We start from the raw sequence: 16,833 nt of genomic DNA on the forward strand, positions 1-16,833 counted from the left end.
TACCCAAAACTCATGGTAAAAATGCATCTTAGTACGGAACGGGTTAAAATAGTGAAGACTGTGGCCATTAATCTTATGACTTCCATAGACCCTTCCTAATGTCAATAAAAGTGTCTAATCATACACAAAAATCAAGGTAAAAATGCGTCCTAGTACTGAAGGAGTTAAAATAGTGAAGACTGTGGCCATTATTCTTCTGACCTCCATAAACCCTTCCTAATGCAATTAAAACCATTTAATCACACCCAAAAATGAAGGTAAAAATGCATCTTAGTACTGAAGGGTTAAACATCTTGACCAGACACCATCTTGCTCTCCTCACCACAGCAAGGCAGCCAGGTCACCACGTGTGTGAGTGGTGTACATACCTCGCAGCACAAAGAGAGATAGGATAAGGTAACTGTGATGTGCAGCAGCTGTTGTAAATACCCGTCATGTTAATAAATGTTGTCACTTTGAATTGTGCTTCATAAACCTTCCACCTTTCAAAGTGTGAGTCATTGCAGGTTAATTAAAACACAAAGATAATAACTAGACTTTATTTATTATTATCATTATCATTAGTAGTAGTAGTAGTAGTAGTAGAAGTAGTAGTAGTATTGTTATTTTATTTTTTTTTATGGAATTAGGAAACGAAGATTACAACAACACTACTATTGTTGTTATCATTATTTAGTTTCTATTCATTTATTTATTTATTTTGACTGAAGGATGGATTTTGTTTTTACTTATTTATTTATTTATTTATTTATTTTATGGACTAAGGGAAGCCGGCCAAGGGCAACAAACAAATGAAAGGAAAATGCCCACTTGATTGCCAGTTCCCTACAAGATTTGGATTTCAAAAGATATACTCTCTCTCTCTCTCTCTCTCTCTCTCTCTCTCTCTCTCTCTCTCTCTCTCTCTCTCTCTCTCTCTCTCTCTCTCTCTCTCTCTCTCTCTCTCTCTCTCAACATCTCTCTCAATCTCTCTCTCTCTCTCTCTCTCATTTTACTGCAACAATCTCTCTCTCTCTCTCTCTCTCTCAATTTACGGTAACAATAGTCTCTCTCTCTCTCTCTCTCTCTCTCTCTCTCTCTCTCTCTCTCTCTTAATTTACGGTAACAATAGTCTCTCTCTCTCTCTCTCTCTCTCTCTCATGTTTAGCAACACAAACAAATGATAGTTTGATACATTTACTGCTGCATTAAAAGGATAAATACAACACAGGAGGATGTTGGACCTTGCCACCCACCCCCTGGAGATTTTAAGAGTAGTGGATCAAAAGATGTATAAAGACAGAGACAGAGAACAAGAAACAAAGCAAGGTGTAATGTGACGTGAGGTGTCGCTACATTTCCCGAGCCATGCCATGCGAATCGGACACACTGATTTACAAAGCTCTTTAAAATATGCTATCTTTATTTAACCATTATTACGGCACCTGCATTGATTCCTTGGACTTACATGGACATAATAAACCCAAAATATAACATTACTCTAAAAAGCTTTATTAATAACCTCATAAAACACACCAAATAAGCAAAACAAGAGAAATATAACACAAATCGCTATCTCTGCATGATCCCCGAAGCTACAGGACTTGACTGAATATCTACTAAGAAAATAGAACTCAATTTAAACGTGACAACCATATCCGGCTACAAAAATAACAAGAAATAAAGAGGAAAAGCAAAATAAACCAGACAGGATTCAAGACTGTCTGTCCGCTACGAGTTGTATACAAGACCGACACGACAGACAGAGAAAAGAGAGAGAGAGAGAGAGAGAGAGAGAACGAGGAGTAGAGATTATCCCCTTCCCTGCTTCACTTATTACACCCACACATGTAAGTATTTCGAGAAGTGAAGGTGTGTGGGCGTGTGAGTGCGTGGGGAAGTGTGTGTGAGACTGACAGGGCGTGGGGAAGGAGGCGGAAGAGAGAGAGAGAGAGAGGGAGAGGAAGGATGGGAGGGACTATGGTGTTTTGTTATATTAATTTGAGGAATGGAAGGAGGAAGAAAGGAAGAGAAGAGAGAGAGAGAGAGAGAGAGATAATGATGATATAAGAAGGAAGAATTATTATTTATCTATATACACTTTTAGATCCAGAAATATTGAATTAACCAGTTTAAATTCTCACCAACCTAACCTAACCTAGCCTAACCTGACCCCAACACAGCGTCCACCACCCGTCATGCACTGAGTCATTAGAGAGTCATGAGCTCGACCAACCACAAGCCAGTCCCTGCAGCCCCCACCACCACAGCCACCACCACAGCCCCATCCTGCCACCAGCCCTCCTGCCTCACCACCCTCGCCGCCCGCGCTGTGGCCAGATGTCTTACCTTTGAGGATTACGAGGACTGCTGCCACTATAGGTGTGTATGTACAGACACACACACACACACACACACACACACACACACACACAGATAGACAAATGTAGTGATAGATTAATTACTGACTGATAGATAGACTGACAGACAGATAAATAGATAGATAAAACACATACACAGCACAGTTTTCAAAATACCAACAACAATTTAGCCTTAAAAAAAATTAAATAAATAACAGGATATATAAAACTAAATTGAAACCTGTAGAAATGGAAGTAGATAAACACACACACACACACACACACACACACACCTGTCATGTTCCCTTCATTATCCTCAGATGGGACCCCGTCAATATCTGGCAGTATGAAATCCCCCACAAGAAGAAGAAGGGGAAGAAAGCATCCGAGAGAAGCCAAATGTTTACCATCAATGAGGCTGCCGTCCCTCCCCCCACGCCGGCCTGGGTGAGTCCTGGGGGGTCTGTAGGGGGTGTTGGGGGTGGTATAAGTTAGTGTATCAAGGTATGAGTTAGTGTTTTAGTTAATTTTGTTACAGTGGCAGCAGTATGTGTGGTGTTGTGGTGTTAGGAAGGTTGTGAGTTGGTGTTGTAGTTAATTTTGTTACAGTGGCAGCAGTATGTGTGGTGTTGTGGTGTTGGGAAAGTTGTGAGTTGGTGTTTTAGTTAATTTTGTTACAGTGGCAGCAGTATGTGTGGTGTTGTGGTGTTAGGAAGGTTGTGAATTAGTGTTTTAGTTAATTTTGTTACAGTGGCAGCAGTGGTGTTGTGGTGTTGTGGTGTTGGGAAGGTTGTGAGTTGGTGTTTTAGTTAATTTTGTTACAGTGGCAGCAGTATGTGTGGTGTTGTGGTGTTGGGAAGGTTGTGAGTTGGTGTTGTAGTTAATTTTGTTACAGTGGCAGCAGTATGTGTGGTGTTGTGGTGTTGGAGGCTGTATGAGTTGCTCCCATCTCAAAGCCCACCAGCTAGGAAACCTTTGCCCCGAGTGAGGAAGCCCAACCTACACTCAGACCGTGTTGTGTGTGATCTGGTGTTAAGTTAATTTTTGTTGTTTTATTTTTTGTGGTAATTTTTTGTGATTTTCGTTTTTTTTTTTTTTTTTTTTTTTTGTTAGATTTGTTGTGTTTTTTATATGTATTTTTTTTATTTGTAATGCTTCCTCTCTCTCTCTCTCTCTCTCTCTCTCTCTCTCTCTCTCTCTCTCTCTCTCTCTCTCTCTCTCTCTCTCTCTCTCTCCCCATTCTCTCTCTCTCTCCCCATTCTCTCTCTCTCACACCTCAAAACCCTCTCTCTCTCTCTCTCTCTCTCTCTCTCTCTCTCTCTCTCTCTCTCTCTCTCTCTCTCTCTCTCTCTCTCTCTCTCTCTCTCTCTCTCTCTCTCTCCCCCTAACCTAACCTAACTTTCTGGCCCCAACACAGCAAGACATCAGGCGTTTCCGGGACTGGTGGTGGCAGACGGGGGCCCTCGGCAGCATGGACTCCGTGCTGCGGGGGAAGATCCTGTCCGCCTTCGAGCAGCTCAGTTGGACGGCCAGGACAGAGGAGGAGTTCATATTGTTCCTCCTTCTGCGGATTTGTATCGAGACTAAGATCGAGCTTGGCTGTTCCCCGTTTGAGATCGAGAGGTGAGCTGGGAATTTTCTTGTTTTTTGTGTTTGTTCCTCTTTTTTTTGGCTTTTATTTGGTTTTTGGTTGTCATTTCAAGAGTTTATGCTGTTCCTACTTCTCCATTTCTGTATTAAGGCTGAGATTGAGCTCGGTATTTCCATGTTTGAGATCGAGAGGTGAGCTGGAGTTTTTATTTTTTTTTTTCTATTTGTTTTCTTTTTTCTCTTTTTTTTTTTTTTTCGTTTCTTACTAGTCATTTCAAGAGTTTGTGTTCCTCCTTCTCCATTTCTATATTGAGACTAAGGCCAGTATTCTAAAACACTCTGCTCTCTCCCCATCACTGCTTTCCAAAGGCTCTAATTGAAGATACTCATGTTTTTAAAGGTATTTTTATGGTTCTAGTGATGTATTGCCAAGATTTCTGGTTCATTATAAGGAGAAACTGTCTTGATAACCCGGCCAGTTGTCTCTGTGGCCTTCAAAAACTGTCGTAGTGTGAGAGAACAGGGCGTCACTGCTTTCCAAAGGCTCAAATTGAAGATACTCATGTTTTTAAGGGTATTTTTATGGTTCTAGTGATGTATTGCCAAGATTTCTGGTTCATTATAAGGAGAAACTGTCTTGTTAACCCGGCCAGTTGTCTCTCTGGCCTTGGAAAACTGTCATGGTGAGAGAACAAGGCATTTTTGAACACCGGTGTAAGACTGAGCTTGGCTGTTCCCAGTTTAAGATAGAGAGGTGAGCTGGGGAGAGATTTTATTGTTTTTCTGGTTATTTTTTTTTTTTTTTTTTTTTTAAGTTATTTGTGTGCATCTGTGTCTTCAAATAGTGTGCAGTAGTCTTCGGGTCTTTGATAGTCTTTAGTAGTCTTTTTGGTAGTCTGTGGTAGTCTTTTGATAGTAAATGGTCATAAATGATAGTCTTTAGTAGTCTTTGATAGTCTTTTTGATTGTAAATGGTAGTAAATGATAGTCTTTTGGTAGTCTTAGATAGTCTTTGATAGTAAATGGTTGTAAGTGATAGGCTTTTGATAGTCTTTTGGTAGTCTTTGATAGTAAATGATAGTCTTTTGGTAGTCTTTGATAGTAAATGATAGTCTTTTGGTAGTCTTTGATAGTCTTTTTGATAGTAAATGATAGTCTTTTTGATAGTAAATGGTAGTAAATGATAGTCTTTTGATAGTCTTTTGGTAGTCTGATAGTAAATGGTCATAAATGATAGTCTTTTGATAGTCTTTGATAGTAAATGGTCGTAAATGATAGTCTTTTGGTAATAAATGGCAGTCTTTAATAGTTTGGCAGTCTTTTTAACAGTCTGGCAGTCTTTTTGATAGTAAGTGGTAGTAAATGGCAGTCTTTTGGCAGTCTTTTTGATAGTAAGTGGTAGTAAATGGTAGTCTTTCGTATTCTCTTTGATAGTCTGTAGTAGTCTTTTTGGTAATAATTGGTAGTCTTTTGGTAGTTTTTTGATAGTCTTCAATAGTGTTTGGCAGCCGTACCTTTGCATTCATATCTGTGGCAGTCATGTGTGTGTGTCTGTGTCCTCAAATGTCGTATCCCACTCATCCCAACAGTGAGTGGTGTGCAGACCTGGCGCAGATCCTCACCCAGCTCGGCCCATTCCACTGCTCAAACTGTACGTCACCCATGAGTCGCTGGGCCTTAAGCCGCTCCTAATCAGTCTGGTCCAGCAGTCACCACACCTCCAGGTATATCAGTGGGGTTCAGTTAGGTTAGGTTAAGTTTGGGTTCAGTTAGGTGGATTTTCATTACATATTTTTTTTTATTTATTTATTCTTTTTTATACTATGTTTTTTTACAGGTTAGGTTAGATGTATATGGTTAAAAAGGGTCTAGTTTGTGTCTATGGCTGTTTGTATCTATTTGGTTAGGTTAGGTTTGATGTATATGGTTGAAAAGTGTCTAATTTACATCTCTGGGTGTTTGTATCTATTTGGGTATGGTTAGGTTAGGTTGGGTTAGGTATGCTTGGTTGAAAAGGGTCTAGTTAGTATCTATAGGTGTGTATCTGTGGGTGTTTGTCATGTGTGCTTTTTTAGGGAACAGGTATTATGGAGTTTCTCTTCTCCTTATCTCAAGACAACTCTCCTATTTTAAACTGTGGAACTCTGTCTCATTTTGGTCTTTATTATTTCCTTTCATTGCCATTAGCTGGTACCTCTCTTACATTAAAAGGCAAACATTAGATAGAAAACAAACACACAACTTAACATCCTCTACCTCTTTTTTTAAGCCTAACCTAACCTAACCTAACCTAACCTAACCTAACATTGCACCATTAAAGATAAACAATAGAGAATTTTCCGTCACTCCAAACACACAGCTTAACATCATCTACCTCTCGTCTCCAAGCCTAACGTAATCTAACCCCTTCCTTCTCCTAACCTAACCTAACCTAACATTGCACCATTAAAGATAAACAATAGAGAATTTTCCGTCTCTCCAAACACACAGCTTAACATCGTCCACCTCTCTTCTCCAAACCTAACCTAACATTACACCATTACCATTTAGTCTCTGCAGTGTTCAGGTTCTTGTTGGGAGTGTTGCCTTTCTATTTCCCTTAAGTTTCCTTTATTATGTTGCCAATGTGTCTTTTTCCTTTCTGTGGTCAGGTGTTGCATGTGAACCAGTGGGCGCTGAGCAACGACTTCATGACAGCGTTGGGGAGCCACTGTCGCCTCCTCACTGAGTTTGCCATCCCATACATGCAGCCACAGGTGTTCATGAGTGACGAGGCACTGTTCGCCTGCTTCTTTGACGGCATGAGCAGCAAGGAGGTGCTGGAGTGCTGCAGGGAGGGTAACAAGGCACCTCTCTCGTTCTCCCGACTGAAGATGGTGGACATACTGTACTGGAAGCAGACACAGAGGTTCGTACAGATGCTGGCGTGCTTCTACCCGGGCGTCAGATTGAGAGACGTGGAGATAAACTTCTTTGAGGGGGAGCAGAAGGGCATTGCGAGTCCGTTCCTGGAGGTGGGGACTCAGATGCCGGCCATGGGTGCCACCTTTAGCCTCAACGATGCAGCCCTGGGGAAGCTGGCCGGCCTGGTGAAACACGCACCATACCTTAGAGAACTTCGCGTGCATGTGGACGGCGGGGCAGACAGGTTGGTGGCAGACCCAGAGACACGCATGGAGGAGGCCGGGGCAAGGCTGGACAAGCTAGTGGGTCAGTTGACAGCCTTTGAGTCCCTGGCGGTGCGCAGCGATTCCCTGACAGGCGCAGTGAGTGCCTTCGAGCCGGCACTGGTGACAAGAGGGGAGTGTGTCACCACTCTCCATCTGTGCTGCGAGAGGACCATGATGGAGTCCAATGCTGTGTACCAAATGGTGAATCTCTGCCCCCGCCTGTGTGTGCTGGTGCTCACCCTCCCGCTGGGCAAGAAAGATGCCTCCTCCAGCTGCAAGTAAGGCAGAGGCAGGCAGGGAGGGTCAGGGGCTCTATTGCTCAGGATTCTGTTTACCATTAACCCTTTCAGTACCATGATGTTTCCATATTCATTACTATTTGGTGATTTTATACAGCTTTAGAAACTTATTTCGGTGGTTAAAATAGTGAAGACTGTGACCATTAATCTTCTGACCTCCATAGACCTTTCCTAGTGTTAATGAAATTGTGTTATCGTAGCCAAACTGTCTTAAAATGTCCCCAAAATATGCCAAACTATCTTAAAATGTCCCAAAAACATGTCAAACTGTCTTAAAATGCCCAAAAACATAAGTCTCCATATTCATTCTGGTTACTATTTGGTGATTGTATACAGCTTCAGAAACTCATGTGGGGGATTGAAATAGCAAAAACTGTGGCCATTAATCTTCAGACCTCCATAGACCTTTAGTAATGTCAATAAAATGGTCTAATCACACAAATCTCAAGGTAAAAAATGCATCCCAGTACTGAAGGGGTTAAAAATTTTGCTGTGATGATTGTAACCCAACCCAACCCAACCCAACCCTAACCTAACCTAACCTAACCCAACTCAACTCAACCTAACCCTACCCTAACCTAACCTAACCCAATCCAACCCAACCCAACCCAACCCTACCAAATCCAATCCAATCCAATCCAACCCCAACCCAACCTAGCCTAACCTAACCTAAACAAAACATTTCTAACCTAACCTTCCCTGTCAGGACGGTACTGCAGCCCTGCCACACTCTGCACACCCTGGCCGTCCTGAACAGTGGGTGGGTGTCCCTGCCAGAGGACTCCTGCCCGCTGAAGATCATGCACCACATACTAGAGGCAGCGCACAACCTCAAGGTGGGTCACTGTATACTGCTGGTGTTGAGTGGTGTTGATTGGATTGGTGGTTTCAGGTCTCCTTTCCCTTTTCTCCTTTCTGTTCCTCCTCCTCCTCCTCCAAGTTAACACAGTAGCTACGTTCAAAAGTAAATTAGACAAGTTTTATAAAGAAAATGGTTTCCGATAATTTTTTTTTTCCTTTTAGCGATAGTAGTAGATACACTAGATACCTCTTTTTTTAGCGATAGTAGTAATTCCATTAGTACTCTCTTTTTTTTCCCATCTTTCCTGTATAAATTTCCCGATTGTCCTTCTCAGCAGTCGGGTGTATTCTCTTATTTCTTGCCGGGTCGCCGGAGGGATTGGTGGGTGGGAGGAGCTTCATCTGTTCTATCCTTACCTCCTACTAAGTATGTAGCTCCTGACCTCCCTCCTGTCACTCCTTTCCTATGTATTCTCCTCCTTATCTGTAGCCAGTTAGAAGTAGTTACCAAACAGCCTTGAAAGGACCAAGAGATCTGTTGCTGTTTGACTTTCCTTTGTATTCCTCCTCCTCCTTTCAAAACCTCACATTTTTGCTTACCTAGTCTTCTTCTCTTCCTGCTGTACTCCTTCTGTCTCATTTTTTGCTCTATAAACCCTCACATTTTCAGTTACCATGTCTTCTTCTCCATTCTCTCCTCTTTTCCTTATAAAACCTCACATTTCTATTTACTAAGTATTCTCTTTTTCCTCCTCCTCCTCCTCCTTTTTTTCTTTCAAAACTTCATATTTTTATTTACCACGTCCTCCTCCCGCCTCCCTTGCAGACTCTGGGCCTCTCCTGCACGATGGCCATGAAGGAAGACCTCTCAACTCTCGCCTCTGATTCCCTCCGTTCCATGCACCTCCAGTTCACCACACAGCCAGAGACGCCCTCAGAACTTGCCAACTTCCTGAGCCCTATGCTACCAAACTTCCCCAACCTGCGCATCCTTTCCCTAGATGAGAAGTTTGCGCAGTTCCCCCTCGAGGCTCTCGCTCCCCTGCTAAGGACTGGGATTGATGTGACGAAGTGGGTGCCTGAGTTTCTACACCCTGCCAGATGGGAATTCCCTAGTGAATCTGTTAATATATTTAGCTTTTAAGTGTGTGTGTGTGTGTGTGTGTGTGTGTGTGTTTTGAAGTAAGTCTGTTAATATTTTTAGTTCTTAAGTGTGTGTGTGTGTTTGTTTTAGGGTTTACTTGTGTGTGTGTGTGTGTGTGTGTAAAAGAATGATTGTATGTCTGTGTGTGTGTGTGTGTGTGTGTTTGTTTGTTTGTTTTGGGGGTTTATTTGTGCATCTATATATATGTGTGTAAAAAGAATCTCTGTGTAGGTATGTGTGTGTGTGTGTGTGTGTGTGTGTGCGTTCAGTCAATCAGTCAGTCAGTCAGTCCGTTTATCAGCTTCCTGGTGCCATTATGAACAGTCACTCAAGAAGAAGTAATGTTAAAGAGGAACTTGATAAAATATGCAACTATGGAGAGAGAGAGAGAGAGAGAGAGAGAGAAGTTATATCCAAGTTTATGAGAAAATAATGAATAAGGAGGAAATTGGAAGAAAAGTAAAGGAGAAAGAGATAAGTATGGAAAAGAAAGGAAAGAGAAAGAGAGGGAGAGAAGGAGGAGAAAAAACATTGATCAGAGAGAAAAAAATAATGATGATTTTTTGAAAGAGAATAAAAAAGAGAGAGAGATAAGTATGGAAAAGAAAGGAAAGAGAAAGAGAGAAGGAGGAGAAAAAACCAGATCAGAGAGAAAAAAATAGTAATGATTTTGGAGAGAGAGAGAGAGAGAGAGAGAGAGAGAGAGAGAGAGAGAGAGAGAGAGAGAGAGAGAGAGAGAGAATAAATGGAAGAAATACAGATGCTAAAGTGAAGGAGGAAGAGTAAGAGAGACAAGATGAGGTAAATGAAGTATCGTAGCATTTTGTACGTTGCCAAAGAGAGAATCTAGTGGACCTTGAATGCTGGAGTTATTGTTCATCTACATTTTACAAGTTTTTTTTTTTTTTTATTCTATTTATTTATTTTTTTATGCGTAAGAGGCCAGCCAAGGGGAAATACAGATGGAAATACAGAAGCAGGTAGGGAGTTTCAGAGTTGCATTAGTTATTGATCATCTGTGCTTTAGAGAAAATAAGGGAAATGTTGGTAAATCGCGGGTGAGAACGACCATTTCGAATCAGAGACGAGAGTAAAAAAAAAAGTCGTCATTATATATATTTTTTTAACAATTTAGCGCAGATGGTCATTGTAAATCATAATAGAGCTTATGCATCTATTTTTTTATGTAAGAAGTGAAATCTGGCTAAGGGTAACTAATTAAAGGAAAGAAGTCCACTCAGATGTCAGTCCCCAAGCAGGTCCAAGAGAGAGAGAGAGAGAGAGAGAGAGAGTTAGCCAAAAGAATGGGATAAATGTCTTGAAACCTTTTGAATCTTTGGGTAATTTTTGCAACACTGTGGACCAATAGTGAATAATAGTGGTGGTGATGATAGTGGTGTGATGTTGATGGTGGTGATGTGATGGTGCTGTTGATGTGGTGGTGGTGGTGATGTTGATGTGATGGTAATGATGATGGTGATGTGGTTGTAGTGATGTGCTGTTGCTAGTGGTAGTGGTGGTGATGTGATGATGATGGTGATGGTGGTGGTAATGGCAATGGTGATAGTGGTGATTGTGGTGATGGTGGTGATGTGATGTGATGGTGGTGATAGTGGTGATGTGATGGCTTTGAATGGCCACAGGGAGTAAAATGCTAGGTTGTCAAGGGTCGGATATCCATTAATGAGGCAGAATCCATGTTAAATTTTTCGCTAGAATCTTGAAAACCCCATTAACTTCCATTACACCTTATTAAACTATTGCTTGAATCTTGAAAACTCCATTAACTTCCATTAGACCCTGTTAAACTTGTAAACCATAAAAAACACCCTTGAAAACCCCATTAACTTCCACTACACCCTGTTAAGCTATCACCTGAATCTTGAAAACCCTAAAACTTCCACTAGAACCACAAAGACATCCTTGAAAACCCCAATAACTTCCAGTAGACCTGTTAAACTTCCACTAGAACCACAAAAACACCCTTGAAAACCCCCAATAACTTCCACTAGACCTCTTAAACTTCCACTAGAACCACAAAAACACCCTTGAAAACTCCCAATAACTTCCACTACACCTGTTAAACTTCCACTAGAACCACAAAAACACCCTTGAAAACCCCCAATAACTTCCACTACACTCTATGAAACTATTCCTAGAATCTTGAAAACCCTTTGGCTCTTTGCTTTCCCATCCCAGCAAGGCAAGAAGACCCACCTGGGTACTTGTATGTGTGTGTGTGTGTGTGTGTTGTTCCTTGGAAATATTGCTCACTTTTATGCATTTGAGGTGTGATTTTCTCTATGCTCAATGCTGTAGTCAGTCTGCCCTGAAGTAGCTCCTGGTTCTGGGTCTGAGTGGTGCCCCAGGGAGTGTGTGGTTGTCAGATCTTGAGGAAAACCGTTAGTTGTCCTTGTGATAAGTGTGGTGATCAACGAGCAGTATTCACATCAAATCAGTGAGGTTATCAATACGCTACATGTTTGAAATCATGGAGCCATTTTTACAGTAGACTATCGTATGACATGTTCGACTTCCCTCCTAGCTGTGCAGAGTGTGGTAGTGAGTGGCCAGCATACCCTGTCACCCTGTTAATGCCCTTGCCAGTCCTTCCACCACCCTATCACCCTTGCCAATTCCTCCCTCACTCTGTTAACGCCCTGTCAGTCTCTTTCTCACCCTGTTAATCTCTCCCTCTCTCTCTCAACCCCTTGCCAATCCTTTCCACCACCCTGTCGCCCTTGCCAATTCCTCCCTCACTCTGTTAATGCCCTGTCAGTCTCTTCCTAATCCTGTTAATCTCTCCCTCTCTCTCGTAACACCCTGCCAATCCTTTCCACCACCCGGTTACCCTGCCAATTCCTCCCTCTGTTAACATCATGCCAATCTTTCCTTACCCTATCAACACCCTTGCCAATTCCTCCCTCACTTTCTTAACACCCTGCCAATGCCTTCCTCTTCCTCACAACCCCATGCCAATCCCTTCCACCACCGTCACCCTGCCAATCCCTTCCTCTTCCTCTTAACCCCTTGCCAATCTCTACCATCATCCTGTTACCCTGCCAATCCTTCCCTTGCTCTCTTAATACCCTGCCAATCTTTCTCTTACCCTGTCACCCCTGCCAATTTCTCCCTCACTTTCTTAACATCCTGCCAATTCCTTCCACCACTTTGTCACCCCTGCCAATGCCTTTCTCTTCCTCACAGCCCCCTGCCAATCCTTCCCTCACTCTCATAACCCTTTCACCCTGGCAATTTCATCTTTCCCTCATTTTGTCACCCTGTCTAGTTCTCTACCTTGTTACCCTGTCAAAATTTCTCCCATACCCTGCCTGGCATTTTTGTTTTTCTTATTTGTTTGTTTATTTATTTATTTATCTATTTAATTATTGTTTATTTGAGGGACGCTAGCCAAGGTCAACAGAAAATGGAGTGAAGTAGAAATGTCCTATCATTTTCTATTCTCCTTTTCCACTGGTCACTCCTGCCTGGCCGTGTGTGTGTGTGTGTGTGTGTGTGTGTGTGTGTGTGTGTGTGTGTGTCTTATTATTAAGGAGGTGCTATTGTATTTTTCCACAGTTACGTATGGGTGTGTGTCCGTTTGTGTGTGTGTGTGTGTGTGTGTATGTACTCTTTTGCATGTTGCCTACACACGTTTTGTATGTCCAATTGATTCAAGACAAGACAAGCGCTGGTGTTTTATTTGCTGCCTTCCTTGTCGACCTCCAGCGCCACCATCGTCATTTCTCACTAACTTCAGGATGCGTAGAAGAGAACATTTAGGATAACACTTGCTCATTTGTCAGAACAGTAGACATGCCTTAGAATGTCACAGAACCACAGAGAAAATTGGATATATATTTATGTGTCTATTTATAAACTTGTTCACTCACTAACTAAAGAATGTGGCAAAGATAATCATTCATCATAACTCTCTCTTATATTTCAGAATAGTAAACGAGCACTGGAATGTCACAAAATCATATAGAAAATTGGGTATATATTTATTTGTCTATTTATAAGCTGCTCACTAACTAAAGGATGTGCCAAGAAAATATTTATGATAATGTGCTTCTACTTAATTTCAGAACAGTAGACATGCACTGGAATGTCACAAAATCATATAAAATTGGGTATATATTTATTTGTCTATTTATAAACTTGCTCATTCACTAACTAAAGTAGATGCGAAAGAAAACTTTTACCATAACTCTTTCTTATATTTCAGAACAGTAGACATGTACTGGAATGTCACAAAATCCTGCAAACCACAGAGAAAAATAGGATATACATCTATGTGTCTATTTATAAACTTGCTCACTAACTAAAGGATGTGCCAAAGAAAATATTTACCATAACACTTGCTTATATTTCATTTCATAACAGTATACATGCATTAGAATGTCACTAAATCATATACAAAATTGGGTATATATTTTTGTGTCTATTTATAAACTTCTTCACTCACTAACTAACTAAAGAATGTGCCAAAGAAAATATTTACGATAACTTGCTTATATTTCAGAACAGTAGACATGTACTGGAATGTCACAAATCCTGCAAACCACAGAAAAAATAGGATATACATCTATGTGTCTATTTTTAAGCTGCTCACTAACTTAAGGATGTGCCAAAGAAAATTATTTACCATAACTCTTGCTTATACTTCATCTCAGAACAGTATACATGCATTAGAATGTCACTAAATCATAAAGAAAATTGGGTATATATTTGTGTCTATTTATAAACTGCTCACTAACTCACTAACTAAAGAATATGCAAAGAAAATATTTATGATAACTCTTGCTTATACTTAATTTCAGAACAGTAGACATGCACTGGAATGTCACAAAATCATATAGAAAATTTGGTATATATTTATTTGTCTATTTATAAACTTGCTCATTCACTAACTAATGTAGATGCGATAGAAAACTTTACCATAACTCTTTCTTATATTTCAGAACAGTAGACATGCACTGGAATGTCACAAAATCATACAAACTACAGAGAAAAATAGGATATATATATTGTGTGTCTTTTTATAAGCTTGCTTAAATATATGGCACAATTTCTATTATAGTCAAAATTAACTATATATGTATTTTTTTTTACTGGAAGACGCAGGATGTTCTTTATTGACCCCTTCAGTACTGGGACGCATTTTTGCTATGAGTTTTGTGTGTGATTAGACCATTTTATTGACATTTAAGAAGGCTGTATGGAGGTCAGAACATGAATGGCAAGAGTCTTCACTATTTTAATCCTTACATGAAGCTGTATAGAATCACCAAATAGTACCCAGAATGAATTTTAAGACAGTTTGGCATGTTTTTAGAGCATTTTAAGATAGTTTGGCATGTTTTTAGAGCATTTTAAGATAGTTTGGCATGTTTTGGGGCATTTTAAGACAGTTTGTCATGTTTTTGGGGCATTTTAAGACAATTTGGCTACAATAACACCATTTTATTGACATTACCAAGGGTCTATGGAGGTCAGAAGATTAATGGCTAGAGTCTTCACTATTTTAACCCTCCACACAAGTTTCTGAAGCTGTAGAAAATCACCACATAGTCACCAGAATAAGGAAACGCGTCCTGGTACTGAAGGGGTTAATTTTCAGACGGGCAGGTAATGATTACTTCCTGCCTCTTCATGCCAAACCTAGTCAACCTTTCCTTATTATAGGACACAGGAATTTACTTGAACTAGCACCTGTCCTTGCCAAACCTATGTGTTTTCTGAGTCACACACAGTAACACTATACTCAACACCTGCCAAACCTGTGTATTTCATAACTATTTTTTGATTGACTATTTCCTGACTGATTGACTATTTCTTAACTATTTCCTGACTGACTGACTATTTCTTGAATGACTGTATTTCCTGACTGACTGACTATTTCCTGACTGACTGACTATTTCTTGACTGACTGTATTTCTTGACCGACTGTATGTCCTTGCCAAACCAGAGTATTTCCTGACTGACAGAGCCCAACACCACACTTCAAAACCCTTATTTGTCCAGAAATTGACCTTAATGGGGATGTACGCATATTTCTGACCCAAAATGAGCGATCGGACCATTTTGAGACAAGTGTTTGATCACCTCCAACATCCTTCTGACAACATGTATACAAGGTTTGGAATCTGTCTCTGGCCTTTAAATAACGTTTCTGGGCATTTAATTAAAGGGCATGCATGCGGCGCGCCTTATTTACATTTTGCACTCCATGCGGAACTTTACCACATCTTTGTAGGCTTAAAGATAAGTTTTTTCTAGCGTTTTGAAGTTGAATCAGGAAGCGCTATCTGGTATCATCAGTGAGTTGTGGCGGACTGGGCGGCTGGCAGCAGTTGCTAGCTGCTTAAGGCGGTGTCACACTATAGTCTGTTCACCTAAGTCTGAGCCGTGAAGCCGAGCCTCATTTGAAAGGAGGCCGCTGATTGGCTGGCCCCCTCTCTCACTCACCTTGTGTTGAAAGGCTGCGTCAGGAATGCTTTGTGGTACATGCTTTTGTTTTATTGGTTATATCTCATCTTATACACATAACAGACAGTTTCTGTTGGTACCGCTACACTCAACAGTAAATGTGTCTTCCCTGGCAGCACTCCGCCGTGCCCTTTCTCGCGAGTCATACTTCCCCATAAATAATTATGTAATTCGCTTACATTATCTTTTAACTATAATTTGGAAGTTGCATACCGTTCAGGAGACATTCTTTTATGAAATGCAATCATTTATAACAGCATTCCTTTAAATATATCCAAAGGATATGATGATAAGTAAACCGTGTTATAAAGATGTCGCGAAAAGTTTTCCACTTCAACTCGCTAAAACTTCTTTATAGTTGCTTATTAATTGTTTTTCCCCGAGTATCAAAGCTTCTGCATTTACTGTTGAGTGTAGCGGTACCAACAGAAACTGTCTGTTATGTGTATAAGATGAGATATAACCAATAAAACAAAAGCATGTACCACAAAGCATTCCTGACGCAGCCTTTCAACACAAGGTGAGTGAGAGAGGGGGCCAGCCAATCAGCGGCCTCCTTTCAAATGAGGCTCGGCTTCACGGCTCAGACTAAAGTGAACAGACTATAGCACTTTTTCCGTCGATTAATGCGATTTCCGTCTAGTTTTCAACGTTCCGCATGAACTTATCGCATGAATTTGTCAGACGATAGGGATCGTTTCCGTCTGCAAATTTTCTGCCTTTGTTTACATACCAAGACCAAGACCACAAGACTTGCCGTCTCCTCAACCTGCTTCTACGTGCATTGGTTCTACCACTAACCATGAACGCATCCATGCACGCTTTTGGCTTGTTTAGCTCGTCTAAGTTTCGTAATACACAGTATTACGTTCAAAGCAGCGTATCTTTGCCGCAGCGTGGCCTCCATGTTTGTGTTTCCATTGTCGGTCTGTGTGACGATGAAACACCGTTTGTGTGTGACAGGCCGCAGCCAAAATATTGTCGATTTTCTGAAAAAC

The 16,833-nt window shown here is 40.9% G+C and overlaps 1 protein-coding gene and 1 long non-coding RNA gene across 2 annotated transcripts; both read left to right on the forward strand.

Annotated features, from left to right (window-relative positions):
* Positions 1-1,691: 1,691 nt before the first annotated feature.
* Positions 1,692-9,420, forward strand: LOC123513836. The gene is given in 9 exon segments (XM_045271233.1): positions 1,692-1,829; positions 2,163-2,361; positions 2,660-2,786; positions 3,757-3,962; positions 5,519-5,562; positions 5,565-5,653; positions 6,581-7,377; positions 8,105-8,234; positions 9,026-9,420. Coding segments are annotated over 8 exon segments (1,872 nt in total). The 5' UTR covers positions 1,692-1,829; positions 2,163-2,200; the 3' UTR covers positions 9,344-9,420.
* An 85-nt stretch (positions 9,421-9,505) lies between these two features.
* LOC123513847 lies at positions 9,506-10,434 on the forward strand. Its single transcript, XR_006677461.1, has 2 exons — positions 9,506-9,749; positions 10,020-10,434. It is a non-coding gene; the product is annotated as an uncharacterized LOC123513847 (long non-coding RNA).
* Positions 10,435-16,833: the final 6,399 nt, after the last annotated feature.

This window comes from Portunus trituberculatus, chromosome 5 (genome assembly GCF_017591435.1).
Source record: "Portunus trituberculatus isolate SZX2019 chromosome 5, ASM1759143v1, whole genome shotgun sequence".
NCBI lineage: Eukaryota > Metazoa > Arthropoda > Malacostraca > Decapoda > Portunidae > Portunus > Portunus trituberculatus.